At 37.6% G+C, this 27,841-nt stretch overlaps 1 protein-coding gene across 16 annotated transcripts in view; it reads left to right on the forward strand.

The window, feature by feature from the left end:
• LOC129722665 (PDZ and LIM domain protein Zasp-like) overlaps positions 1–27,841 on the forward strand; it is a 196,738-nt gene that overhangs the window by 104,185 nt on the left and 64,712 nt on the right. For all 16 annotated transcript variants that reach the window (XM_055676289.1, XM_055676288.1, XM_055676287.1 and 13 more), the window contains one exon: positions 2,771–2,879. In XM_055676289.1, coding sequence (XP_055532264.1) covers positions 2,775–2,879 — 105 coding nt within the window. In that variant the 5' untranslated portion in view covers positions 2,771–2,774. The remainder of the gene's footprint in view (positions 1–2,770; positions 2,880–27,841) is intronic.

The following is a 27,841-nucleotide window of genomic DNA, read 5'->3' on the forward strand; positions in this document are numbered from 1 at the left end:
TTAAGAATTTTAAGAATTTTAAGAATTTTAAGAATTTTAAAAATTTTAAGTTTTTCAAGAGTTTTAAAAATTTTAAGAATTTTAAGAATTTCAAGAATTTTGAGAATTTTAAGAGTTTTAAGAATTTTAAGAATTTTAAGAATTTTAAGAATTTTAAGAATTTTAAGAATTTTAAGAATTTTAAGAATTTTAAGAATTTTAAGAATTTTAAGAATTTTAAGAATTTTAAGAATTTTAAGAATTTTAAGAATTTTAAGAATTTTAAGAATTTTAAGAATTTGAAGAATTTTAAGAATTTTAAGAATTTTAAGAATTTTAGGAATATTAAGGATTTTAAGAATTTTAAGAATATCAAGAAATTCGAGAATTTTAAGAATTTAATGAATTTTAAGAATTTTAAGAATTTTAAGAATTTTAAGAATTTTAAGAATTTTAAGAATTTTAAAAATTTTAAGTATTTTAGGAATCTTAAGAATTTTGAGAGTTTTAAGAATTTTAAGGATTTTACAAATTTTAGGAATTTTAAAAATTTTAAGAATTTTAAGAATTTTAAGAGTTTTAAGAATTTTAAGAATTTTAGGAATTTTAAGAATTTTACGAATTTTAAGAATTTTAAGAATTTCAAGAATTTTAAGAATTTTAAGAATTTTAGGAATTTTAAGAATTTTAAGAATTTTAAGAATTTGAGGAATTTAAAGAATTTTAAGAATTTTAAAAATTTTACGAATTTTAAGAATTTTAAGAATTTTAAGAATTTCAAGAATTTTAATAATTATAAAAAATTTAAGAACTTTAAAAATTTTAAGAATTTTAGGAATTTTAAAAATTTTAAGAATTTTAAGAATTTTAGGAATCTTAAGAATTTTAGGATTTTTAAGAATTTTAAGAATTTTAAGAATTCGCACTCTCCTATGCCCGTGACAGTGTAACTATCTATTACAGCTTTCTCTGAAGAAGGCCGCCAGAAACGACTGAAACGTCGGGCAATTTACACAAATTCTTTTAGGGAGCCATCCACATTCCACGTGCACAGATTCTTAGCTATTTTGACCCTCGCCCTATCCCCTCCATGTAAATTCTAAAAAAAAAGGTATGGACCGTGAACATTTCACAGACCCCTTCCCTCTCCAAAGTTGTTCGCGTGGAATGTGGATGGTCCCTTATACGAGCAAAAGTTCAAGCCTCAATCATACGGTTACTAATCCGTAACGCACAATGATTGCTCTGATCTCGCACAAAAAATGTGTGAGTTGCGTAACAGTTGTGCAATGAATGCTTTGCATAGATCGGAATCATTATATTATTATATTGTATTATATATAGATGCGAAAGTTGGAAAAAAACTGGAATATATATTTACAGAGGTACATATAGGTTTTCTGCAGTAGTCTTAAGCAAAAACCTACCAAAGTCGTTCGATACCCTATTTAATTGAAGCCAATGTTAAACAAATGAAAAATTTGACCAAATGAAGTTTTTTCAATTAATTTAATTTATAAAACAATTATTTTCCAAATTAAACCGCAACTTAAACGAGAAAAATGTATGAGAGAATTGCGAAAATGTAGAATGAAATACAGTGAATAATAAAAACAAATTATTAAGGAATAATGTTAACGAGCCAAACGACATGTTGATTCAGATGGCACGAACGAAATAGAAAAAAAAGATATATGAATTTAAGAAATAGCCTAGTCGAAATCTGTAGTTAATTTATCATTTATTATTTATTAGCATTCTTTCTTTGTTTGGGTTTTATTTAGTTTCAGTTTCGTACCAAAACAGTCCGTCAAATTCAGCGTTATATATAAAGAACACTTAAATGAGTCGCGTTTTAAACCACAACGTTCTGTGGATTAATACTTGCGCTGTGTGGAACATTCGGCTTGCAATAATATAGAAACATATCCCCAATTGACCATTAAACGCATCGATCTATCGGAGCAGCCGACTGTGTATTGATTGCAGCTCAGTTTTCAACTGATAAAGTAATCGATTACTGGCAAAAGTTCGCCCCGGCAAACACAGTCTGCCAACAGGACCGCCCTGCAGGGTAGTGCGGTCACTTCAAAGTGCTCGACGCGCTGCGCTTCCTTCATTTGCTGCCCCAATGGTTAACCCCTAATCAGATTTATTGTAATAGTAGCGGCTTGAGTAAGCATGATTGAGTAAATTGAAAAGCAAATATAAATATATAAATAATAATCGGCAAAACGGACGAATGAACGCTGCGGTTGCGAGAATAATAAAACACCTCTCATTACCGGACTTTTAGAGTGCGCGCCGCCCGCCGAACACAATGCAGTTGATGGTGCCGGAGAGACTGCATCTGCATCGAGGAACAAACCGTTGCGCTTGTTGTTCAAGGGCCATCCTCCGGCCGCGGCGCCTGTCCTGCTGCGGAGATGAATTTGCATATTCCCTCATGGCGATGTAATGTGTTGTGTTGTGTTGTGTGTCGACGTCGTCCACACTGTCTGGCACGGCACGAGAAAGCAATAATTGCGGAAAGTTTGTAACGCCACACGTTCAAGGTTAAGTCCGCGTCTACGACAACGTGTCTGCGAAGTTCGCATGGAGAACTAAGGGGTTACGGTTACGGAGGTGAATATGATTTCTAGAGTTTTTTTGTTCAATTCCATGGCAGTCTGAAAAAGTCTCTCATTAAAATCATTTTTTAAAGCATCCATTAAAAGCACCAAAACCGATTTTAATGGTTTCTCTAGTATGATTAATTTTCTTGTATTTTTCTTGATTCTTCATTTCACAGCGATATGGCAAATTTGATCACAGTTCGTCTGCAGCGTGGAGAAGGGCAAGCCTGGGGATTCCGGCTCCAAGGTGGCAAGGATTTCTCTTCTCCGCTTGTGCTACAACGGGTAAGTACTGCGAGACTTTGTGCTTGTGTTTGCTAAACGGAATCGGTGAACTTTGAAGGCTGTGAATCTACGAGATTGAAAAGAAAGGTAATCGAGCTATCCGGTTGCCTTCACCAAGTGTGGACAAAAGCGAGAGGATTTGCGAATTGGATGTTTTGTAACTTTTTGGAAACCTTTCGTCGAATGGTCGAAAGATCATGGCGGACCGCTTTGAAATATTTGTTTTGTATGCGATATTTTTTTTTTATTTTCTGTTTTTCATAACTTCATCTTGGCTCACCGTCGAAATGTATAAATAACAAGATTGTGAATCTCTGGATAACTGACGACTGTAAGCCGAGCTTGATATCGTGATATAATTGTGAAAACCTTCATCTATAATTTTAATTAATTATAATTTTGTTTAAAACAGAAAATATTTGTGCTACCCCGACTGAATTAATTTGTAAAACTCGTCAGCATCATGTCGATCAGACCAATGAAACAACAGTCGATAGCTGTAAACTAATACTGCGCGGGTCATTACGAATATATCACAAAACCTGCACCCTATTTGTACGCTTGCTTTCCAAGCTATCCTGTTGCTTTCCAAGCTATCCTAAAACAGCAATTATAGCTGATTGCCATGCAAAATGGGTAGTGGTCTTTATTAACCAATAAACAGAATTAGCCACCCGGCCGTATCGCTCTATAGCTGGACCGCCGGCTACGCTAGAGCCCCCCGTATTGATTGAACTGAGTACCGGTGAGTATAAACACTGTCGCTTGCTACCCTGGGGTCTTACCTGGCTTCCGTCATGCGGAGAGAAAGAGCGCGAAACGAGGCAGTCCTGATTAGACGCGCTTTCGATTTTTGCCAAACCGAGCGACTGACTAACGTTTGGGGGTCTTTACCGTGAATGGCCACATGGCAGTGAGTGGAAAACACGAGACGGGTTTAAGAATATTAATTATCACCGGTAATAAATACAAGTATCAACCCGTTCGGTTTGAGGAATTTTACATAGCACAGTAAAGAGACTGAGCAGAAACAGGGCATTTGATTGGTTCTGGTGGTTCGACTGATACAGGCTACTTTTTATTGGTGATTAAAATTTATTACCCTCAATTTGCTTTTTGTATTGTCAAATCAAATATTATTTCTTGAGCATTCGAAGATGTTTATTCAATCTCAACATTTACTAATAAATTCATATTTCCATACATGATATGCAAACATTTTAGGTTTGCGCCACAAGCCCTCGAAATCTATCGCCGTCTCAGCCTGATTAAAATACTGATTTGCGGGCATGCGTGTGGTATACCGATTTGTCTCCACGAGTTAATGTCCAGCGGCTAAAAGTTTCTCAACCTACACGAACACCCTCACGTATGCATCGGTGACACTTGCAGCTAAGCGACCGACGACGCCAGCGATTCATGACAACGCGCTGAATAAATAATCCTTTGCCATCAAACAGTGTTGACAAATATTTGAGAGTATTTAGCTGATTACTTAATTTATTGCAACGGAGCCTCGACTGGTCTGTGATTGTGGACAGCCGTGGAATTCGAAATTTATGACGATCAGTGTACACACTGGGGCTGCAGCTCGGTCAGTGTTCGCATGTGCGGATCGAAAATAGCTCAAATAGCAGCAATTAGGAGGTAACCGGCTTTGCACGAAATTGCATCACTCTCAACACTAGCCGTATTTTAATATCTCATTGGTGCAACAGCAATGTACGAGAGCGGGATCTCAAGAGTGCCTCCTAGAGATGTGAACTGGACGAGAATTAGATCCGACAGCAGATTTGCTTGCCGCTGTCGCCATGCGCTACCTGGCCTGCCCTAACGGGCAATGTTCGCTGCACGCGCACTGACTGAATAAAAGCTGACTTTGTAACCGATCTGGGGCTGGCTGGCAGTAATTATGATTGATGAATACCGGCTAGCGGTGATCTTTGCCGGTACATTTTAATGGTGCCGTTGTCCACTAACGCAAGGTGATTTGTTGTACGGCGCGTAAGGCGCCAGGTTAGCGAAAATGGCTACATTTTAGCACCTGTCGTGTTTCAAAAGGTCTTTCCTGTGAGATTTGTTGGTTTCTGAACATGCTGAAAAGTTAATTTATTTGAGCTACACTAATGAAAACTTGTTTGTGGATTTCTGTTTGAAAATTTTTTAAGACTGGTAAGAATATATCACTTTGAACTTTAACTTTCAATCATCATTTTACTTTGATTGTAACATTTATGCTATTGGTATAAGAACTATTCACTGACTGTAATGTCAAAAGTAAAATACTGCCAAACTCAGGAAATATTTTACGTTTGATTTTACTGGTCTCCAAAATTTTTGATTTTTACGTGCAGAATAATACGGTTTTATGACACATTCACTCGACTTATAAGAAAGGTAGAGCGAATTACGAAATATGATTGCACCTCAAATGACAGCTTTCGCCTTGATTACAAGTATTGAGAGACAATTTTAGAAAATCAGTCCTCTAAAAGTGTCTTCTACTTGTTTTCACATGAAGCTTGGAAGGTGTCTGTAACTATATTAGTGGGAAGTTAATGATCTGGATCCAGTGAGACTTGTGGTGCGATATTTATTATACGAACTTGTGGAACTTGATATATGAGTACTTCGGGGTTTCTGAGAATAAACATTCACCGTGTTCTAGAAGCATTTTCGATTTTTATTGTCATTATCGTATTAGTATTATTAGTATTACCTATTCACGAATCAATGATAAACTAAAATTCGTAAGACGCTCGAAATCTCAATATTTTACAACCGTAAGTAATTTTAATACACCCCTGACCACAAAAAATGCTGAAACAGAGATTCCAAGTTATTGTTTTTTCAAATGTCTTCATACTCCACGAAAAAATGTCTTAACACATGTTAAATCTGTAAGCACGTCCTTATTAAAATTTTATCAGTTGAAAAAAAGCTAAAGCTCATAGAATGCTTCAAACTAGTGGGAATAAACCATTTTACATCATCAGACTGTTTATAGCAGCTTCGACACTCAAAGAAAGTGACTGAATTTTTTTACCTCATAACTGCTCCGCAGGGTACCCGGATACCTACCCAAATAAAATGCTACCGGGTTTTTCAATTATTGACCGATTTTGCATCTTCGACCGTCAAAAGATTGGAAAATTGGTTTACTTTGTTGCATTCGGGTCCGACAAAAACCTGAGACCACATCTGGTCCCTGTAAATCTAGATCTTATGGAACAGGTTCCGGTGAGACAAATTGGTACGATTGTCAAAAAAAAAAAACGCAAAACATTGGAATCAACATTCATAATATCACTCCAGGTGTTGGTTATCTTTCATTTTGAGTCCATCTGTCGCCGCAATGCTCATTCCGGAACAGATTCTTGATTTTGAACATGGTCTCGGAGATACGAATTCACGGAAATAATATGGAGTCAAAACGAGTCAAGATCCAAAATTAGTCAAGAAATGAAAAAGTTAGAAGCATTTCATTTTAATGGACACCATGTAAAATCAGAAAAAAACGTGAAGTCCAAGAAAAATTACGCAATGCCCACTGAAAGGTCGGTCATCGAGTATTGTAAGAAAAAGCAGGTATTTTTAAAATCAAAACCACCTATTGTACTGGAAACAAAACGCATTGTTTTCCTCGTGATAAACTGGTGATGTGAAAAAAGCAGAAGTGAAATAATCACTTCTAGTGAAAAAAAATCACTTCACTATTTTACTATTACATCGCAGAGTTACTGAATATTTAAACTGTCATACTGAGCACAATCATAGTAGCGCGCACGAAATATCTGATGGATCGCCTTTCATAAAAGTAAACTAGATCGCGCCTAAAGCTAGTCCTTTAATATAGTGAGTAAGACGCTCATTCCCCTATGTCACCTCACTTTTGCGGTGACGGACCGATTATAGATCCAGTGCAGAATACAGAATACCTCTCCAAGTCACTCAGACTTCGATTGTTATCCTCCAGTCACCTCTAACACCAATTGCGTGGGCAACCACCTCTTTATTAGTCAACAAATTCGTTGGTTACTGTTTCTCCATCAATTACAGACGCAGCACCAGCATTCGACGGAATACCACGTTTACATCCAGTCGACATCGTTCGCTAAATCTAGGAGCATGTGAGACTTCGTAATGATGGTGTAACTTCCCTCGAAAACAACATTGGTATTCGCCAACAAAGGTTGTCTCAAACGGCCACAGTCTGTGGAACAGGATGCTGGAAAGAATATAGCATTGAGGAGAGTTGAGCCTTGATAATTGCTACAGTCGTGGGGGAGTTTTTTTTGGAGATCGAGCCAACTGATCCGAAGGAAATTCTTTACAGATCATACTTTCAGCCTGATCCGCTGTTGTTTCCAACGCCTGGCAACCATCGAATTATCGATAATCAGGTTACCTTCTCTGTTGTTGTACATGTCAGGGGCTGAAACGGTCCGGCTCCTGATCCTGATAGTCGTCCCTTGCATAGTGCTTGGAGAAGCAACCATCCGCCCCTGGAAGAACATGCTGCCAATGCTAGTACTTCTACGCGGTTATTCTCATCCGTCGTCTGTTGGCACTCAACGTCAAACCATTCATTGGACGCAGCTGTCGCAGTTGTACTGCACATAAGCCTCCACTAAGAACGAACGTTCAGGCTCCCTCCAACTCGCTCATCGATCCACCCAACAACTTTCTGCGAGTACTCTGCAGTCACTCCTCCGTTGTCTTGGATTTCAATACATTGGACAAAAGGACGTAGATATTGCATATTAGATAGTTATCCAAGTCACCGTTTGGTCCTCTGAATAATACGTGCCTCACCAGTCAGCTTAAGGTCGAAGCGTCCTAGGTTATTTGAGCAAGTCGTCTCTATACAATTCAGTCCTTGGCTGCAGCTTGCCAGTCATGTGGTCTGCGAAGGCCCCGCAAGTCGCTTTCTACTCGATCAAGCCACCTTGCTACCTCGCTCGGTTCTGCCAGCACTGGTTTATCCGTCTCCGCCACGATCCATCTTTCAGCTGCAATCCACCGCAGATGGTACGCAGCACCTCCCGTTCGAAAATTCCCAGGGGCCCGTTGGTCCTCCACTAGCATGATAAGTTTTGTGGTTATAAAAGACTACTGGTCTGATTAGTGTTTTGTACATGGTCAGCTTTGTGCACCGGGAATTTTTTCGAGCGGAGCGTCTCCCGGAGTCCAAAGTAGGTAAATTTTCGGTCAAAAGGCATCGACGAATTTTCGGCTGGTGTTGTAGTCAGCAGTTACCAGGGAGCCTAGGTACACGAGTCGTCTACACCTCGATTTCATCAACACTAATCTGAAAGGCGAAAGAGGTTGACCATGTCTTCTCTTGAACCTTTCCCTCTCATGTACTTAGTTTCCAATGTCTGCTTATGGCCAGTCCAATACGCTTGGCTTCAGGCTGATGTACGTGTCCGTCAACTTCAACAAGGTTCGTGCTACGATATCAACGTCATCGGCGAACAGAAAAAGATTAACATACCTTTTGAATACCGTGCCACTCGTGGGGATACCCGCCCTACATATCGTACATTCCAAAGCGATGTTAAATAGCAAGCACAAATGTCCTCTGAATAATCTTGCATCTATAACGTCTGCTATTTACCGACCATTGATCAGAACATGGTCGATCTGAGAGCGGGCCTCCCCGTTTGGATGCCTTCAGGTATGCTTCACGTAACAGTCGAGTATACTGGTCTACCACCCTCTCAAATTTTCTACCGGCAATATCCACGTCATTCGCAAAGTAAATAAATTGACTTGATCTGTTGAAAATCGTGCCCCGCGTGTTAAACTACACCCGTCTCATAACACCCTCTAGCGCGACATTAAGGCAGGCAGGCAGAAGAGACCATCACCATGTGGGACTCGAAGAAGTCCTACGCTCCGCCAGAAATCCTCACACAACACCTCTCTTTGCCGCACTTTTAAAGTATCTGCCACAGTGTAAAGATTTGGTCAGTCATAGACCGTCTTTCCATGAAGCTCGCCTGGCTACTTTCTACAAACCTGCTGGCTGATGGTGACAGACGTTGGAAGATGACCTGCGAAAACACTTTGCAGGCGGCATTCAGGTCTGTATTCGCTCGAAAGTTCTCGCAGTTTCGTTGTGGGCCTTCTTTTAGATTGGATCCCTTCCTTCCACTCTACCGGTTCTGTCTCCCAGATCTCGACGATCACCTGATGCAGCGAGCTGGCTAATTTATCGAAGTCCAATTTTATAAGTTCCGTTCCGATGCCGTCCTTTCCGGCCGATTTGTTGTTCTTGACCTGCCGGATCGCATAGGAGGTGACACATCTTCGTCGGTCGTTGCATCTACAACATCTCCTCCGCTTCTGTTGTGGTCTTCTGCTTGCACGCCATTCCGGTGTTCATCGCAGTGCTGCTTCCATTTTTCGATCACCTCACGATCATCCGTCAAAAAAACTTCCTTCTTACCCCTACACATAACGGCTCGAGGCACAAAACAAGTTCATCACATTCCTTTTCTTCCTGGCGGCGTTTTTTCCTTGAAAAGTTGAATTTTCTACCTCTATTTCAGTCTATATCGCTCCATATTCTGGCGGGTAACTCTACGCAGCATTGTTACTCACGCTGCGTTCCCTCGTCCAATAGGGTAACGTGGGTATTTCGACCTGCTTTGGGAAGTGATTGCACAATGTATTAAAAACAAACACATTTTTTCAACATAAATACTTACTCTATTATATCACTTTTAAGAGCTAAGTGTCTATTTTAACATACATCGTTCAACAATGCAATATATTGACAAATATCCTAGAAATATCAAAATTTCTACGAAATATTAAAAACATATTTTGGTCCACCACATTTTTATTTTGGCCCAACTCTATACTTAGAGCTGTGTATGGAAATATTTCGGACAATATATTTAAGATCATCATCGGTATTTTCAGAGTAAAAATAGTAGGTTTGAGGAGGACATCCTTCTACTGTTAATTTTTGTAAATTTTAGGCATCTAAAAATGAAAAGATTGGGTTTAAATGCGGTTTGACAGGCATTCTCAGCAAACTGCATATCGTCGAATGTGATAAATTAAGGAGTAATTACCTGTAAATTGTCACAAGCTGCTTCTTGTTTAGCGCGCAGTGGCCCAATGGCTGTTAAAACTTGGCATGGCCAAAATATGTTCGCTTTAGAAAAAGACAAACATTTTTCGGCCATGTTTTAAACTACTATTTTAACTTTTTCGAACATGTTAGAGTATACAAACTGTTTCTATGATATTTTATTGATGTTACTACAATAACGAATTGTTTAAAAAACATTCATATTTGTTACAATTGCTTCCGGACGTTGATTTGAATATTACTACTTCCTCTTGACTTAAGGTTGACTCAGCCATGACTTAGAATATGTATGAACTAATTCCAAAATAATGCTAACTAGAGTCAGTTTTTTGCCGAAAATTATAGTGTAGTATGATTCTAAGGTGTGTTATTTCAATGATGCATGCATAGTTTTCTTATATTCATTGAATTTTTCAGATAAAATACGTAAAATGTTAACGGGTGGGCCAAAATATGCATGTGGGCCAAAATACCCCCGTTACCCTGTTTACTGGCAGTCTTCGTCAAATTGATTTGGTTGCACGTGTCTCTGGACTTCCTCCCCACCACTGCCGAAAGCTGTTGTAACGGCGTTCCAGCGATCCTCTAGAGGGGCTTCTTCAGGTTCGCCGTCTTCTGGCAGCGGCTTCGAGCGGTGACGCTTCCATTGGTGTTGATCCCAAGGAACTCCCATCCGAGGTAGCAAGCCCCGCACCCTGTATCTCAGCCCGTATATTCATCTCATTCAACATGTAAACACAATTGAAAACAGGAAAAAACGCATATTTTCTTTTTAAACTAATCTGCTAATCCATGGAATGGATTCTTCTTAGGTCACTTTAGATTCCTCAAAAGGTATAATCCTCAAAAACTCACTTAAAAGCACTAAATTTGATATTATAGTCGGGCATCAGCACTCGAAAACTCATTAAATTCAATCACCTACCTCAGAAAACAAAATCCGCGCGTCGTTCTATACGGCTGCAACGCGACTCGTTCAGCAGCCAACCAAAGTTTGTTTCATCACTGGCGGACCACTTTTTATTTTAATCACTAAACAAAATCACTCTCTACACTAAGAATACTTTAAACTTTGGAATGTTCACCTGAAATTTCCTAAAACAAGCTTGAATTAGCAGAAATATATGAGATCAATTTCTGCAATTCCTAAATTTCAACTGTATGTATTTTCATCTGTTTTCACTGCGTTGAAGAAAATCAAGAGTTGCCAAATCAGTTTCTGTTAATATGAAAAAATCATACTGAAAATGTTGAATAATTCCGACATAATTGATATAAATCGAGAGCACTGCAGTGGTTACCTAGGTTACCATTTTTGCACGTAAACAACTACAGAAGATATCTAGGTAACCTACTAAGACGGGCTGCGGCTACGTTCATTCATGATAATGTGATTCATTCATGATTAACAGTGAGATGAGTATGGGGGCATCGTGAGATGAATAATTGAACAGTGATTCAAGTTTTGAGATGGATATGGAAGCGTTGTGAAAAATGGTTTGTTTTACAAAATACAGGATAAATCTAGCTAATTTTACTAAATATACAATGCTAAACGATTCCATAAGAGTACGTAAGCATATTTAGCTTATTTGTTCAATGATTTCGTGAAAATTTGATGTTTAATCCGTGCATTCTTCGTGAATATCGGCTTAATGGGATGAATAATGGAGCAGTTCCCCTACAATGACAAAAAAAGCGCAGGAGGCGGAGCCAACTGCAACATTTTCGTTGTTTCAACACCAGTTACAAGAATGAAACAGTAATGTGTATGAACTTATGCGTGGAATTTGATAACAACATGGTGACTGCTGCATGTCAAATTTTAGCAACGAAGATGTATCGTAGCAGCAACTTGGACGAAATAGTAATTACATGGTGTTGTGGTAAACAAAAGATTTTCTGTATAGCGATTGATCTTTGATTGTTTACAGAAATTTGACATTTCTACTATTTACGTCGTTTGCTGTAGAAACTCGTGCAAGTTTATGGCTAAGTCTTCATTTTGCTTCTCAATTATGCTCATGCTCATTCTCAGTTTTCTATTTTGCTTCTTTAATTCATCAGCATTTTAGCGTGATAGAGAAATTCACATCAATTTATTTCATTTGGTTTTAAAGACCCACATTTTTCTGCCGAATTGTGAAAATGTCCAAAATAGTCCAAGTATCAGAGACGCGATAAAATAAAAGGTCATTGGTAAGTCACATGAGCAATGTTATTACTATATTTAACATTTTAAACGTTACAAAGGTGTAATATTTCCCTCTCGTGTGTTGTGAAAATAATTATGTTTGCAAGAAGCGTTGTAAAGAACCGGGGTTTATCATCACAGCAACATTCCCGTATGTGAACTGCTCGCCTTGCCTTGAAGACATGGACATCAGTATGAACCTCAGCAAAAAGTTACAACGCAGTACATAATCTCATCTCAGAAACAAATATAAGGCAAACGATCGATCAAAAGTTGCTGTTACATGACTTGAGACCGTGACAGCAACTTTTATGAGTTTTGTTGTGTGTTTGTTTTGTGTATCTCGCAAGCATCACGTTGGCAACTTATATGCTCCGCCCACTAGGTCTATCCAGTGAAGGTTAGTTTTTCAAATGCCGTTTCCATGTTTCAACAACAAATCCAACATCGTGAATTACGTTGTTGGTGTAAAGATATATGAAGCAGCGATGCAGCTCTAGTTGTTGCTTGTATCTTTACAATTTCATCGTAGTAACAAAAGATGTTTCTTGGCACCTCAGAATTTCATTAGTGCAACAAATGATTACAATTTATCATTTTATCATGTTTCAATTGTTGCTTGGGTGGCACTAGGGGATCAGAAGGGATTCGCATCAAACAAGCGAATGTTGAGTTCATTTAGCGTTACCCAAGTTGCGTCACGATTTCTAGAACTTTTCTTCGAGTACCACTCATAATATTTTGGTCCCTCTGTTGGCTAACCTAGCAGCCATTTCGTTTCAACTTTTCCCTTTTTGATGTGGGACTACGTCTTTGGTTTCAATACTGGTATGCATTCTGTTAAATTAGAAATGAAACTGGCGAATGTTGCGTCAGATTTCAAACGATAATAACAGCATAACCACATGATGGATAACAATAACCAATATGTTGTTGGATAGATAAAATGTTGAGCAATTTTGCAATATTCTAGTGATCATTATTTTTTTATTGCAAAGCGGTAAAAATCGATTAAAAGTATAAAGGACATATTTACGCGGTCAATAAACCAATCACATGCGAGCATTCCTAGCACAGACGACATGAACAGACACCAATCATTCCCTGTGATATTCTCTGTATCAATATTAAAAACAAAATTGACAAAGTCTCTCCGTCCCCATAGGTCAATTTATGTTTGCTTCCATGAACCTAGACTTATTTGATGTCTCGAAGGTAAAGGTTTTTCGAAAAGTTTGATACAACCCCTTTTCTTGAACAATTTCCTGCTGCTAGAGTGTAATAGAAACTGATGTTTTGAAAGAAAACATGCTGGTAAAAGCAACAGTGCCTCAGAGTATATGTGGAGCAGAGCGCCGCTAGTTTCTCGTCGTCTATCATTGCAGCGGGCTCGATTTCGATTCACTTGCAATCAAAACTGCAGTGCTGCTACTGATGGTGATTGAAAATTTATCTCATGAATATTATTACCATATAAACCATAAATTACTCAACAAGAATTGAATATTTTAGCAACGGCTGTAATTTGTTGTGTAAAATTTACTGTTGAAAAACAGTTTTTTAGGATGAGTGCGCGGAAAAATGTACTGCGCGAATTTACCCGTAGTCACAGTAATGATTTTTATTTTTTATCTGAGATATTCACCAAATAATCGCGACCGACATAATATCGAACGAGTGAGTTCCTAAAACCACTAATTTATAGAAGAGTGGCGAGTGCTTGTGAATTTTTTGTCCATTTATCAAAATCTATCCAGAAGTTTTTTTTACATTTCAACGTTGTTAGATTTTTTTTATTTTTAACTTTACAAATAAAATAGTATACTTTTATTAGCTGTCTTCGTAAGGGTTGACATTTGTTGACACTCTTGAGTGAAAGTGAAAAAAAGCATCCATAAACGTTATTTTTTTACAATCCTTTCAGAGTTCTCCCTTCCCGCTTTTTGCATGGAAGTGAACTGTCAAAACACCTCATTATATTTCATGCGATGGAAGCAAGACAACAAAATCAGTTTATCAGCTAACGAAGATTGTCAAGGCATCGGTCAGTGTCAGTGAAAAAGTGTTTCGGTGAGGTTCATTTTGGTTGAGTGGGCTGTTTGTTTTTCTTTCTCGCTTTGAAGTGAATCATTGGAAGTGTAAATTGAAAATGATTGGCTGTAATTTTCGAAGAATTTTGCTGGGGAAAATGACTTTCATCAGCACTGAATACAGTAAATGTAATTGTTGGCAAATGAAACAAGCTTGTGAAGCAAAAAAACAGAAATGAATCTTTTCAAACTTTAACTTCGTTGTAATTGTTAAATGTTGTTTGCACAAAAAAACACTACAGGCACAACATCTCCAAGTGTAAATGTTGTTCTTCCGAGTGTAATTAAATATATTTCTGGAAAAATAAAGAGGAGGCTGAGAATTAAAATGTGTAAATCATTGAACAAACGAATTTGTAGTGTCTGTAATTACAGTAATCACAGTGTTTAGCCCCACTTCACCATTTCAAACAACCCTAGTTCTGTTTACCTTGTAGTATTTTTAACTTCTGTTTCACAATAGCCAAAAGATTTCTCAGGGACATCTCCTCGATCAGTGGTTTTATAGCTCTTTGGTTGGGACGTTTTGTCGCCCATGTGAATGCGTCTTTCTTAACTCATTGTACTCATTGTATTTTGCTTCAGTGTCCTGTTTGGTTGTCTGTTGGCCCGAAAATATGTGAACCCTTCTCGTAGACGAGTCCTTCGAACGGTACTTTGACTGGTAATAAATGTTTTTTTGATCCTACAGCCCCAAGTTTGCCCTAATCGTTGTCAATACCTTCGGAAGCAGCTTCTGATCCATAGTTTCACAACGATGCTTTCTATGATCCTGCAGATCGCTAGTATGCTGTCCACAGAATGTTTGAAAAAACTCGATTTTAGACTTCTCAATATTTGAACCTAACCACGACGACGGATTTTCAGTCCAAAAATAATTTTCGGCTCGTGGTTTCCATTAAGTATAATTTGGTTGAAACCGGATGAATCGTGATGAACTTTTCAGCAGTTAAAGAGCAAACATTTCAAAAGAAATTGTTGTCAAAACATTCCGGATCCAGATTCCAGATAGTATATAACTCAAACTTTAACCCTGTGATTGACCTGTACACTTACAGTTGGCTATAATATCAAACAAATTAATCCTAAGCTATGACAGAAACAAACATTCCTGGCAAAGAATAACAAAGCTGTGTTTGATTTCTGTGCAATCCGTTGTATAATTGCACATTTGTTCCACAGCAAACATTTGAAGAGAACAAGTGATTTCTTCGAAACGACCTTCAAGCTATGTTTGCAAGCTGACCGTGAACTTGAGCTTAGACCAAACAAAACTTGCCTCAATGGAATCCGCCAGTACCGTACGTGTATACCTAACTGGAAACCGGCTCACGAATACCGCCCAACTGTATGATTTAAGGCCCGGCATCGCCACGATCAAACAAGTGAATTTTCCTCTCACCGCTCTTCGACACGATTCCTATCAAATTGCTCAGTTATGCAGAAGTGTTCAGTCGATTTTAAACAATGAATCCATAATCCACCGGTGGGTAGAGACAGAGGCAGTAATTCGATAAGAATCTATAGATCGGTGCGGCATGTGCCGAGATCCTGTTGCAGTGTTAAGCTCTCAACAGACGAAAACGCAGGTTGAATTCCTTACCTGCAAGAGCTTCAAGCTTCGGCTGTCTTCGTCTGTTCAGGGCCTAAGAATTGTTCACTGCAGATTGAAAGTCTTATATCACACTAATTCCGTGAAAAGAATTTAAACAGTCGATCGTTTCATAGTACATAACCATAATGAATATCTTATTTATCCATTTACAACAAATCATTGTAATCTTAAATTGACCATTTCCAAAATACTCAAGGTGTGCAAGCTGAACGGTGAGCCTCAAATCACCAAAGACTTCTGTTTGTACACAATAGTAACCTGATAAGATCTGTACGTACTCCTGCAAAGGACTTTTTCCATTGCAAAACCCATTTACCACCTGGGGCGAGGGGTACTTCGCAGACACAAACGCGCAACAGCGGCAGCAGTAACAAGTACACTGAGCAGGGCACACCAGCTTGAAATGTCTCCGTATCAAACAGATTCCGACCAATCATAAATAATCTTCTACTGGTCGCTGGGTAGAGCATCCCCTGCGATGCAAACCAAAGCGATGTCATTTTTAATGCGATATGGTTTGCCTGGTTGGCTCGCTTAGTCCTTGTCACATGCACCGAAGAAAGTGACTTTATCTTATCTGCTGAATATTTTCCGCCGCTCAATCTAACGCTCCAGCAGCAAGCCTGGTGTGGTCAAGCCTTTGTGGTTAAGCCGCTGTTGAACTGTTTGCCAGGACCCGCCGACGGTTGACGGTCTCCGCTTTCTGGCTTATCCTTGTTGGATAACAGAGGAGGATGTTTTGCCGTATTACGAAACGAACTCCAGTAACTATGCAGCCGTTCTCTGATGGTTCAATGCGCTTTGGCGCAGCAATGCGTTTTTTTTTTTGCGCGAAGAGTTGATAGGCAACCCCAGTGGCGATAGGTTTACACACGATACTGCGCCGTTATGAAAGATTCACTTATTGGTGTTTTTTACTTTTTAATGTTTCTAATTCGTTTAAGATTTCTGACGCAGAGGAAACAGAAAATATACTCCGAAGATGCTTGAAATTCCATATTTCCGTTTGTTTGATAATCGATGTATAGAATGAGCTTTCGTCACCAGCCTAGACAGCTCAAATGTGTTTTAAACCAGTAACATTAACTATACCTGCAAGTTTGCAATTTTATTCCTCACCATCCCAAAACTTTTTTTTAAAACTTCCTGCTTCCGACCGGAAAACAGAACAAGCCGAGCTTCGACTTCCAGCTCGTCTGAATGACGACCCGTCTCAGGGGCGCTGGCTGTCAAGTGCCGAACGATAATGGTGCAATAAAAGACTCCAACCGCACCATAAAATGGTTTTGTGTTGTTTATTTTTCGTTTCATGTCTGTGGGTATGTTTTGTGTTTTCCTTTATCAACAGACCCTTCCAGCTCTGTGTATATTGGAACTCATTTGACCGCTACGGGTGGTTAGGTTACCTGGCGGGTCGCTAAAAAATAGCATTCCTTCCAACGCTCAGCAGGTTCGCTTGTTTGTGCGCACGGCAGCCACAGCAGCAGCGGCGGCGGTGTTGTCGACGTCGTCGGTGGCGGTAGCAGCAAGTTACGGTGCCGTTTTGCTAAGCTTGGTTGTCTACAAGCGAGCGAAACATCGTGTTTGATTTGGTGAACTTTGAGCGGACCTACATGTGTTAGGTTGCTCAATTGTTCTTTTTTATTTGCGTTGGTTAAGCGGAACGGTCACCAGGTCAGGTGCAAGTGAGATGTAACCTAAATATTGGACTAATTTATGGTAAACATTAACCACATGCGAGAAGCAAGCAATGCGGTTGGTTTGGCACCACATTGTTCGGAACCAGATAAATGGCAGAGTTGATTCAAATTCCAAATTTTTTATCAAAAGAAATACTGGTTCTCAAATCACGTCATCAGTACCGGGTACCTCTTACATGTCCACGTGATATCATTACCCTACAACCATCTTTTGCATAAGTCATTTACCGTTGTGCAACAACGGAAAGTGAAACAAAATAATGCTCTTTTTTGGTGAGCAAGTGAAATGCGTGACGAAAACGACAACAAATTGAGCAATGCATTCCGGTCGAATCATTTGGCGAAACAAGAATCGTCTTGGATCTTATCCACTGGGCACGAGACATGTGAATATAGCCTTTTTGGGCACACAAAAATTTCACTGTCGATCATTCTAGTGTTCCGAACGTTGGCCTTCACTCTCACTGCAAGCGCACCGCCGCCGGTACGCAACGGAAGAATGCAATGATTCATTGATCGAATTCTTTTCCCTTTCCTTTATTGCCTCATTTTTATCAATCATTATGTCTTTATGCATTCCAGTGCCGGTGGGTGCCAGTTGTGAGACACTCTTTCCACGAAGGAATGTCGAAACCGGCGGAACATTATAAATTACCATCGGCGCGTCAACAATCGCGAGCAGAAGAGACTTATGCACTGACAAAGGATTTCGAAGGTTTTCCGGACGCGGCACTCGACCACGCCGGTTCATATCGGTTCGATCACGCAAATGCAAAAGATCAACGCAGGGTCGACACCGACGATAATTGGCTTACGGCAATCAAACATTCACTTAACAGGCTTGACGGTAATAAACGGCCGACACCTCGGCGGAGGTGACCTCGCACTTTTTTCGCACGTTCATTTTGCCACCTCAGCTTTTTAATATTGCAAACGCACAGCTGCGCCGTAAGATGTGCAATTACATCATCCTGACCGCAAATCGATGGAAGGATATCCGTGGGATCGCGACTTGCCACCGCCGCTCGTTGGTCCACTAAGATGAGTCAATAGAGCAGATCTGAATCATTCAAGCTTCGGACATCAATAGCGTGAATATTGGTACACCTTATGCAAGAACCGTTTTAGTCATCGTTTGTGGCTTGCCAAAACAAATATGTGCGTTGTATAATATATCGATATTTATGCGATGTTCATAAACCCAAACCTTGTCGCCCCTTATTTCTACTTGATAAAAATGGAACGGGGGCTTTTGAGCATACCAGAATTTCACTAGAAAGATTAACGATGTTCAGAATAATTTTTTTTAACAATATTCATTAGTTCAACTAAAATATTTCAAACCACTACATAACAGCAAAAACTTATGGGACCACACTATTAAGGGCTGGCGTCACACTATTTTCCCGAGTGGGTAGTAAAAAAGGGAAGGTTCAGACCTCTACATCACCAATAGGATGTCAACGGAATGTATGAGAAAAGTTTGATTTTCGAATTTACCACATCGATGTTAAGCCGCTCCATCTCCTTTAACCAGTGGTATGCACTGCCAACCGAAAACTTAACGACGCTAATCGCTAAGCCGGAAATTTTAGCTCGATAATCGCTAAACGCTGAACATTAGCGGAACTTTCGCTATGTAAATAGTCATATCGCGTCCAAAAGGTACCGTACGCTGTCCGTATAGGACGCGGCGGGGTATCGTTTCTTGAACGCGCAAACTTCTGAACGAAGTAGCTATACTGTTTTCGCCATCACGTTTAGAGTTCGAACCAATTTTTGTCTGCTGACTCAAGGGCTACTACGGTTTATGCTGCATGGGCAAACTCGTCAGTGCGTGTAAAGGTAAAACCACGAAAAAACATTACTTTTTTGGATTTGTCCGATAATTCCGTGTGGGTAAGTACCCACAGGGATATTTTCCGAGTGGGTACTACTACCCGTACTACCCACATTAACCGCCGGTCATGTCAGCTACAATAAAGGACGTGTTTATTTTCAACCGTTTTTCTTGTTTTATCACTATACAATGAATAAGGAATGCTTCAAAATTGCATTATTACAGTGATTTTTGACCGGAGGTTCACAAACCCTTTGTATAGTTAACAAAATAATTATCGATTGTGGTGAAAGTGTATGAAATAAAACATATACATGAAATTTACCGTCACGGTTTTTGCGATGCACTTTGTTATTCCCTAGGATTCTCATCATCACCACCATTATACGAGTCGAATAAAAAACTTAGTCAATATTGCGCTTCGGAAAAAGATCTGCCACGTCTAACATGTGAAACCAAGTTGCCAAATCGGCGGTTTTTTTTATCGCCTGTCTCTTTCTGAGGAACTCTAGCTTCAAGTGTTCCTCTTTTCTAGGATTTTCTTAACTCCAAACATGTAATAGAATATGGTCAAGAAATGAAAAAAATATATGGGTCAATTCTGAGCGATATTGTTGCCAGATTTGTTATTTTTGCATTTCAATGCTTGAATTTCTAATTTGATATTTTCATCGAGTTTATGAGAAAATTTCAAATGAAAAACACTTATTACTTGGAGGTATTATGAGTCAAACTCGAGATAAAATATCTTTAAGAAATAAAATGAATTATATCTGATTTTCTTACAATTTCAATTCGTATATTGCTAACATGGATGATGCAATTTGAAATAAATTAGCCAAGGTAATTGAAAATATAACATCGTATATACATATATATATATATATATATATATATATATATATATATATATATATATATATATATATATATATATATATATATATATATATATATATATATATATATATATATATATATATATATATATATATATATATATATATATATATATATATATATATATATATATATATATATATATATATATATATATATATATATATATATATATATATATATGAGCATGAGCATGAGCATGATTGACCGCCCGCGGTTGCTACTCCGTTATTGCCAGATCAGCTGTTATTACACAGAGAACCAACGGATGATGCTTGGGACTATCATTCATCCTCGATGTGTAAAAACTGGTGACCTTAATCTTTATATTAGGCAATACCAGCGCCGGCCGCATCCGAATGCAGGTCAAAGGAGGAATGTGTATAGGAATATGTTGACGTGATACTCGCTTTATTGGAAGCCGAGAACACCTCTGCACTTCCACGAGAAATCACTGGGATGTTGGAGAAAAGGGTAGGGTTTGCAGCAGGTTTCGTTTTGGTAAACGATGCGCTGAGTTCGAGTACCGGGTTCATAATAACAAATATCGCGCCTATAAGTTCAAAATAACCTCCGCGAAAATTATTACGCGATCCGAACTCATTCTGTTTGATATACCACGGTAAAAAAAAGCATGCGAGGAATCCGTACCTGCGACTAAATTGAGACAGACTAAAATATTCGAATATTTCCTTAGCAAATCATTTAGTAAGTACCGAAAAGAATATCCCATTGATTCATCTCAGCCGACTACACAATGTTACGAATGCTACAAAAGTTCTATCCACGTTAACGTCTCGCCACTTTCGTTTTCTCGGTGAGATTATACCGACAACTATATCGCGTTGATAATCTATCTGTATAAAACACGAACTCATGGAAGGTATCGACGCGTAGTCTCTAGATACTCGGTCACCCGGACATCTGGCTTTCTGCTTAACAGATCGACTAACGACGTTCGTTTGTTCTTAAAAAGCGATTTCCTGATTTGAGAGCAATTCATGCACGACCGCTCTATTCCTTCCTACCAATGTGGACGCGTAGGGACGCGGCGTTTCAGGTCGATTAATTTCATATGTCTACGCAAGAGTCGCCTATTAAATACAAAAATTGGCAAAATTCCGTGCATCCAGAGCCCCAAAAATTAAAAAAAAATGCAGGTACACATATTTGCCAAAACGTCTCAAATTTGCGGACAAAACGCCAAACTAGTCATAATCAAGAAATAGTATTTAAAACGATTATTCAAAAGCTAGAAAAATCGAATAATAAAGCATAAGATTCTGGTTAGGTGAAATCTATCCACCACCAGAATCATTCTAATATTTTCCTGATTAAAATCCCCCTTCCTCTCAAAACAGAACACGTCTTTCGACATACGCGGACTTTGAAAAGAATACATCACGTAATAATTAGATCAATTGCGATATTTATCGACCGAGTTAAACTTATTTATGTGGGTTGGTATTTCGTAAAAGTGAAATAAAAAAAATCAGCAGATCTGGAATCGCTGCTGGTATTCCTGAATAACTGATCTAGGCCACACTAATGTTAAAAGAAGCAAACTTCGTTGCTATGTTGTCCATGCCCACGTGGGAAAAGGAGAGACTGCACTAGGATCTCTTTCGCCGTCGTCACCTAAATAATACAGTCTTCTCATTCTTGAATAGCCATCGCGTAAGAGTGAGATAATGAATATGATCTTATTGGAAAATTCACAGCGATGGATCTTATTGGAAAACGCTAGAATCCGTCACGTTGGAAAGAATTGGGCTCACCTTAGCATTTATGGGTTTCGCGAGGTCGATAAAATTATAATAATACATATAAAATACTATATAATATATAAGTAAACGATGGATTATAAAATCTCCTTTGGTAGGGAAGAAAACTAGCACCTCTCTGTACTGTGTAAGATACAGTTTTACTTATCTGTCGTTACCGCCGCCATTGCGTCTTGCTGCCTTGCACCTGGATAAAATAGTATTTTCTACACTTTATTGCAAAGCTTTGGCAAGTACTTCAACTTGCTGAGTAAACTACATCACTAATCTTCACTTTTAACACAATTATTCTCGTTAACCCGCTCTGCAACTCATCAAAAATAAGTTTTTAATATTTTAAACACGCACAATTAAAAAAAACACCGTTTCGCTCAGCCTATATATATATATATATATATATATATATATATATATATATATATATATATATATATATATATATATATATATATATATATATATATATATATATATATATATATATATATATATATATATATATTATCAGAAGTTCTGTCAGTTGCTTGGACATCCGTAAGAAAAGTTGTTTGCTTTTACATATTTTGTGATTTTTAATTTCTAACTTAAATAACAAACAAATATTTTTTACTAAAAACACCACTGCTACTGAAAAAAATATAAGCGATGAAAATATACTAAATATTTTCTAAATTTTCAGTATTTTTCTAAATACAAAAATTAACTATAAAAACTTTTTCTGCGAAGTTTAGGTTAGAACTTGAAAATTTCCAATTAACAAATAATACTGTTTTTCAATGGATATCCAAACTGCTGGCAAAACTTCTTGCCAAAGGTAAAATAATTTCTGAATTTTTGGCGCATCTCCATCAAATTACATCATCCAGAATGTCCAAAATTGAAACGAGACTCCGACATAACAAGAAGAGAAATTTCAAACAAATCAGAGTAAATTTGACTCAAATCCCAACAGTGCTGTAGCTCGAGTGTTGCTCATATTAACTCTGAGCATACACCTATCGTGTATTTCATGTAAAATTTTCTCAGGAACACGATGGAATTATCAAATTTTAAATTATAATATGATCATTCGTCGAAACGTGCAGTTTATTTTTTAAAATACAACAATAACATATCTGGCAACACTGCCGGATAAAATTGATAATATTCTTAGATTTCATGAGCAAATTTGTTTCAAAATTAATGTATCAGTTTATTTCCGGACACTATGTATTCGTAGTCATAATTTGAAGAAAATAAGGGTTTTTGACAAAATGAAGGAGGGCACGGAGCGAGGGGTAGTCCAATTGGCACAGAAGTTGAGATTTTTGGAATATGACCTTACATAAACAATTCTCCAAAGTTTGAGCTAAAGCTAAAAAGGTCGTTAATTCATCATGATCATGACAAACTTTTCTCAAATCATGTTTTATCAATTTCTAATTTTAATCTAAATCTAATTAGAACTATAAAATCTTAGATCTTTTTTTTCTCTACATAAAACGAAATCCTCAATCATGAATTTTGAAATCCTGAATCCTAAATATAAAATCTCCAGTTCTCAGTGTTCAATCCCTGATCCTACAAATAAAATTCAAAACCAAAACAATGAATCCAAATCGTAGATGAGAAGTCCCAAACTTCAAGTTGTATTTAATTGATTCACAATAATAAATTTTCAAATCTCCTCCGTCCTGGCTCATGGGTTTATATTCTGAATGTTGAATTTTAGTATTCAAATTTACTGATCATAATTCCAAACTTAAAACAAATTATTTACATAACTGTATATTTAGACTTGTTGTTTTTCCTAAGAGAATCAGTAGCGTGTAGAAAAATATCTTTCACTGTGGAAACAACTACTCTCATACTGGTGAGCGAAACAACGTACGTGCTTGAGAGAGCTGCGAATCGTCTGTATCTGAGAAGCTTACAAAAAACACATTCGATAAAAAAGCAAAGCCTTGGTGCTACATTCCGATTCGGAACTTGACCTTCTGTTTATTTATACATAGACTTCACAGCCGACTGTTTCGTGTACAGGACAAATGCGGGGCTAGCGCTACGATCATACTGACACTAACAAGCTCTCCTGAGTCTAGACTCGAACCTACCATGGCTGGCTTGTTATGCCAGCATCGTACCTCGAGACCATCTGGGAGACATTTGATATTTGGCTCCAAAAAACTGAGGTGAGCTTTTCACTCGAAAGGAGCTATACAACAGAGCTCATTGTAGTGTTTTCACAGTTAATCTCTTGAGCATACACTACCCGTCAAAAGTTTGGAATCGCTTTACTATTGCAGCACCCAGTTTGAATATTGCAACTGTATTTGGTCACTTTCGGCTGTTTTCCAGCCCCCCGCCACCTTCCAAAGTAGGGAGGGGTATCAAACCATCATAGAAACATTTTTCACCCCCTTCATGTGTATGGAAATCTCGAGTTATACAGATATTTGTGTTTCGTTTGTATGAGAGCGCTCGCTTACAAAACAGAGAGGGGTATCAAACTACCACAGGAATATTTCTTGCTTTCTAATACATTAATGTGCCAAATTTAGCTTCATTTGCTTGATTAGTTCTCGAGTTATACAAAAAATTAGTGTTTCATTCGTATGGGGGCCCTCTCTTCCGAAAATGAAAGGGGCTTAAACTGTCATAAGAACCTTCCCCGGCCCCCAAGACCCTTACATACAAATTTTCATGTCGATCGGTTCAGTAGTTTCCAAGTCTATATGGATCTGACAGACAGGTAGACAGACTGGACTGCATTTTTATATGTTTAGATAGGCAGGCTTGCCATTTTCCTAAATATGTGAAACGACCAGAATTAAAAATCGTTGCGCGCTTTCTCTCCGGCATTAGCGCTGCATGTAGCCATTTTTGCACTTTTGCAAACTTATGACGGGTAGTGTATATCAAATGAGGGAAGCATCTATGTAGGAAAGTACAAGAGAAGTCTATGTTGTACTTCATTTTCACTTCAAAGTTCGTGTTAAGTTCTGACTGATACTTTGCTCGGCTCTCTTTGGCGAAAGTTAAGTTTGAATTCGTGCCTCAGAATTTGTAACAAAAAATACCTAAGTTTTTCAAAAACAAAAGTGGTTTATTTTATTATCATCGGAAAAACTTTTATCTAAATCTGAAAACTAATTCTAAAACCCTCATCCCAAATTTAAAATCCATTATTTTGAATCCCAAATACCAAATCATAAATCATTAAAACTAAATCCTTAGATTTTACACTCCTAATCATATGCACCTAATCCATAATCCTTAATTCTTTTTCTCAAATCTTAAATCCTAAATAATAAATCCTAAATCCTCTATCGTTCATTCCATGCTAAATCCTACAATTGAAGTCCGAATCTTTAGTTCTTTATAATGAATCCTTACACATAAATCTCAAATTATTATTTCTCCTTTCTATGTTATTGAATCATAAATCCCAAATCGAACATTTTTTTATAATTTTGTAATATTTTATAATAAATTGTACATACTGAATCATAATATATAAACCCTAAGCCCCAAACTCTGAAACCCTGAGTCCTATTCCTGAATCCCATATCCTACATTCATAGTCCCAAATCTTTAATTTCAAATTCAAGATTTATATCCTAAAACGTACATTTTAAAGACTTATTACCAAATTTCAAATCATAAACCTTTTATTATGATTCTTAAGCCTTAATTTTCAAATACTAAATACTTAACGACGACTTATGCTAAATGAGGAGTCTCGAATTCCAAATTTTTAATACTATAACTAGAGTCAGTGGTAATTCACGGCCAAAAGTAATTATTTTATTAAAAACAAGCGACAACTCTTTGATTTAACTTAAAATACGGCAATTAAACCGTATGATTCATGATTTATTTGCATTTTTTGTAAGATTGATCTTCTGTGGTATTTTTCTTTGCATTACTGATAAAAGTACATGCTGTGTCAAACTGACTTCAGTCATATTCTGGTGGACTCCAGAACGTATTTTTCAAATTAAATTGACTTAAGGTCCGTTTCGGGAATTGATAAATATTTGATCACCAACCGGAAAAGTTCAAGAAAACTCCAGGCTACGAATACCAAAATTTTAGTGGCTTCTCACTTACGGGTTTTTCCGAAACTGTTTGCTCGTACGTCCTTAGTTCATCTTGCAACTTCGATTCAATGGCCGCACTCTCTGGAATTCCATCATCTAGCCAAAACATTTGCTCGAAGAGGATTTAGCAACCAAACCGTCCGAGGACTTTTCAATCCAATGTCCCTTACTATAACATAAAACCTAAATCTTAAATCTTAAAAATCTTAAGCCATTGGTTCCTATCCTATTTGGCTTTGCGATCTCTTTTGTTAAGCATGAAGAGCTCTGCGACCCCCTTCGCGAAGAGTTTCAGATACAAGTTTTGTAATCCGAAGCTGTGTTTGCCAGTTTCATGTCGGAACCGCTTTCACAGACAAGTTACGAAAAAAGTTTTATTCACCTGTCAAAAATAAAAGGCCTTCGCTTTCTTCTAGATGAAATTCGCGTTTCTCTTGCCGGTCGTTAATTCCCGATTGGGAAACATTGGGCTAAATCCTCACTTAAATTAAATCTCAAATTATGAATTCTATATCCTAAACTCCAAACTCTGATTGCTTATTACATACCGTATTCCAAGTCCCGAGTCTTAAATCCCAATTTGGTAATCTTAAATTTTAAAGTAAAATATCCTTAATATTAATATTACGTTCTATTCAAACTTATAAATATACATTCATTATACCTTTAAATTTTAAATCATAAAGTCATACCCCTTCTCAAGTCCCATATCCTAAGGTAAACATTCCGTATCTTAAAAGATAAATCCAATTAAATTCAATCCAGTATGAGAATCCATTACTTGGTTGTGAAGTTTTGAACCTATTGAAATTTTGTGTATGTATAATTTAAAACTCTTTTCAACATTTATTGTCAATTTTGGAGACTCGATCTGCAGTTTACCGGGATTATCCTCATTTTTTTTTGGAACTTTGTAAAGAACTCCTGTTCGTTAGTTGAAATGAGTATAATTTACCGATTTTTTTCCGCATATCCGACACCGGTTCATTGCTGATTGCACACCTCAAGGTTGTAGGGGTAAACAGGGTAAGACCGCCCAGCGGGGTAAAACCGCCCACCGTAGTTTCACTGCCAAGTTATATAATAATTGAAAAATTTCCTTAATAGACATGTTACAATATAATAACATAACATTTTGCACTGCCATCTGCTTTGATAGTGCGCGAACGGTCACAGAAATAATAAAAAAACAACATTTCAGCTGGCAACCGGTCAATGCGCTAGTGTTTTGCGGCAACATGACTTAAGGCTTTTCTGTCTAAAAATCTATTGTTTTGTTTGTGAATATACGTTTAGTCGGTTGCCTGAATCTGTCTTCTTTCGGAAATATTAAAAGCCGTGAGTAAACTTGTTATTTTGACTGCTTTTTCGGTGAAATATGAAAATGTTCTACTGGGGGTAAGGCCGCCCACTATACATGGGGTAGAACCGCCACGTATTCAACTGATTGTTGTTTTACTTCAAGACCCAAATGCCGCGATACTAAAAAGCGATTTCATGCCATATGAAACAACGATGTTAATCGACTTTTCTAGTAAATATTTTTTTTAACAAGACTAATTTTTAAAAGAAGTAAACTTGTGGAAAAATTGTATTAATGAGCAAAAATAATTTTATCGCCAGGACGGTTTGTTTGATCGGTATGATGT

The sequence above is a fragment of the Wyeomyia smithii genome, chromosome 2, assembly GCF_029784165.1.
Source record: "Wyeomyia smithii strain HCP4-BCI-WySm-NY-G18 chromosome 2, ASM2978416v1, whole genome shotgun sequence".
Lineage (NCBI taxonomy): Eukaryota > Metazoa > Arthropoda > Insecta > Diptera > Culicidae > Wyeomyia > Wyeomyia smithii.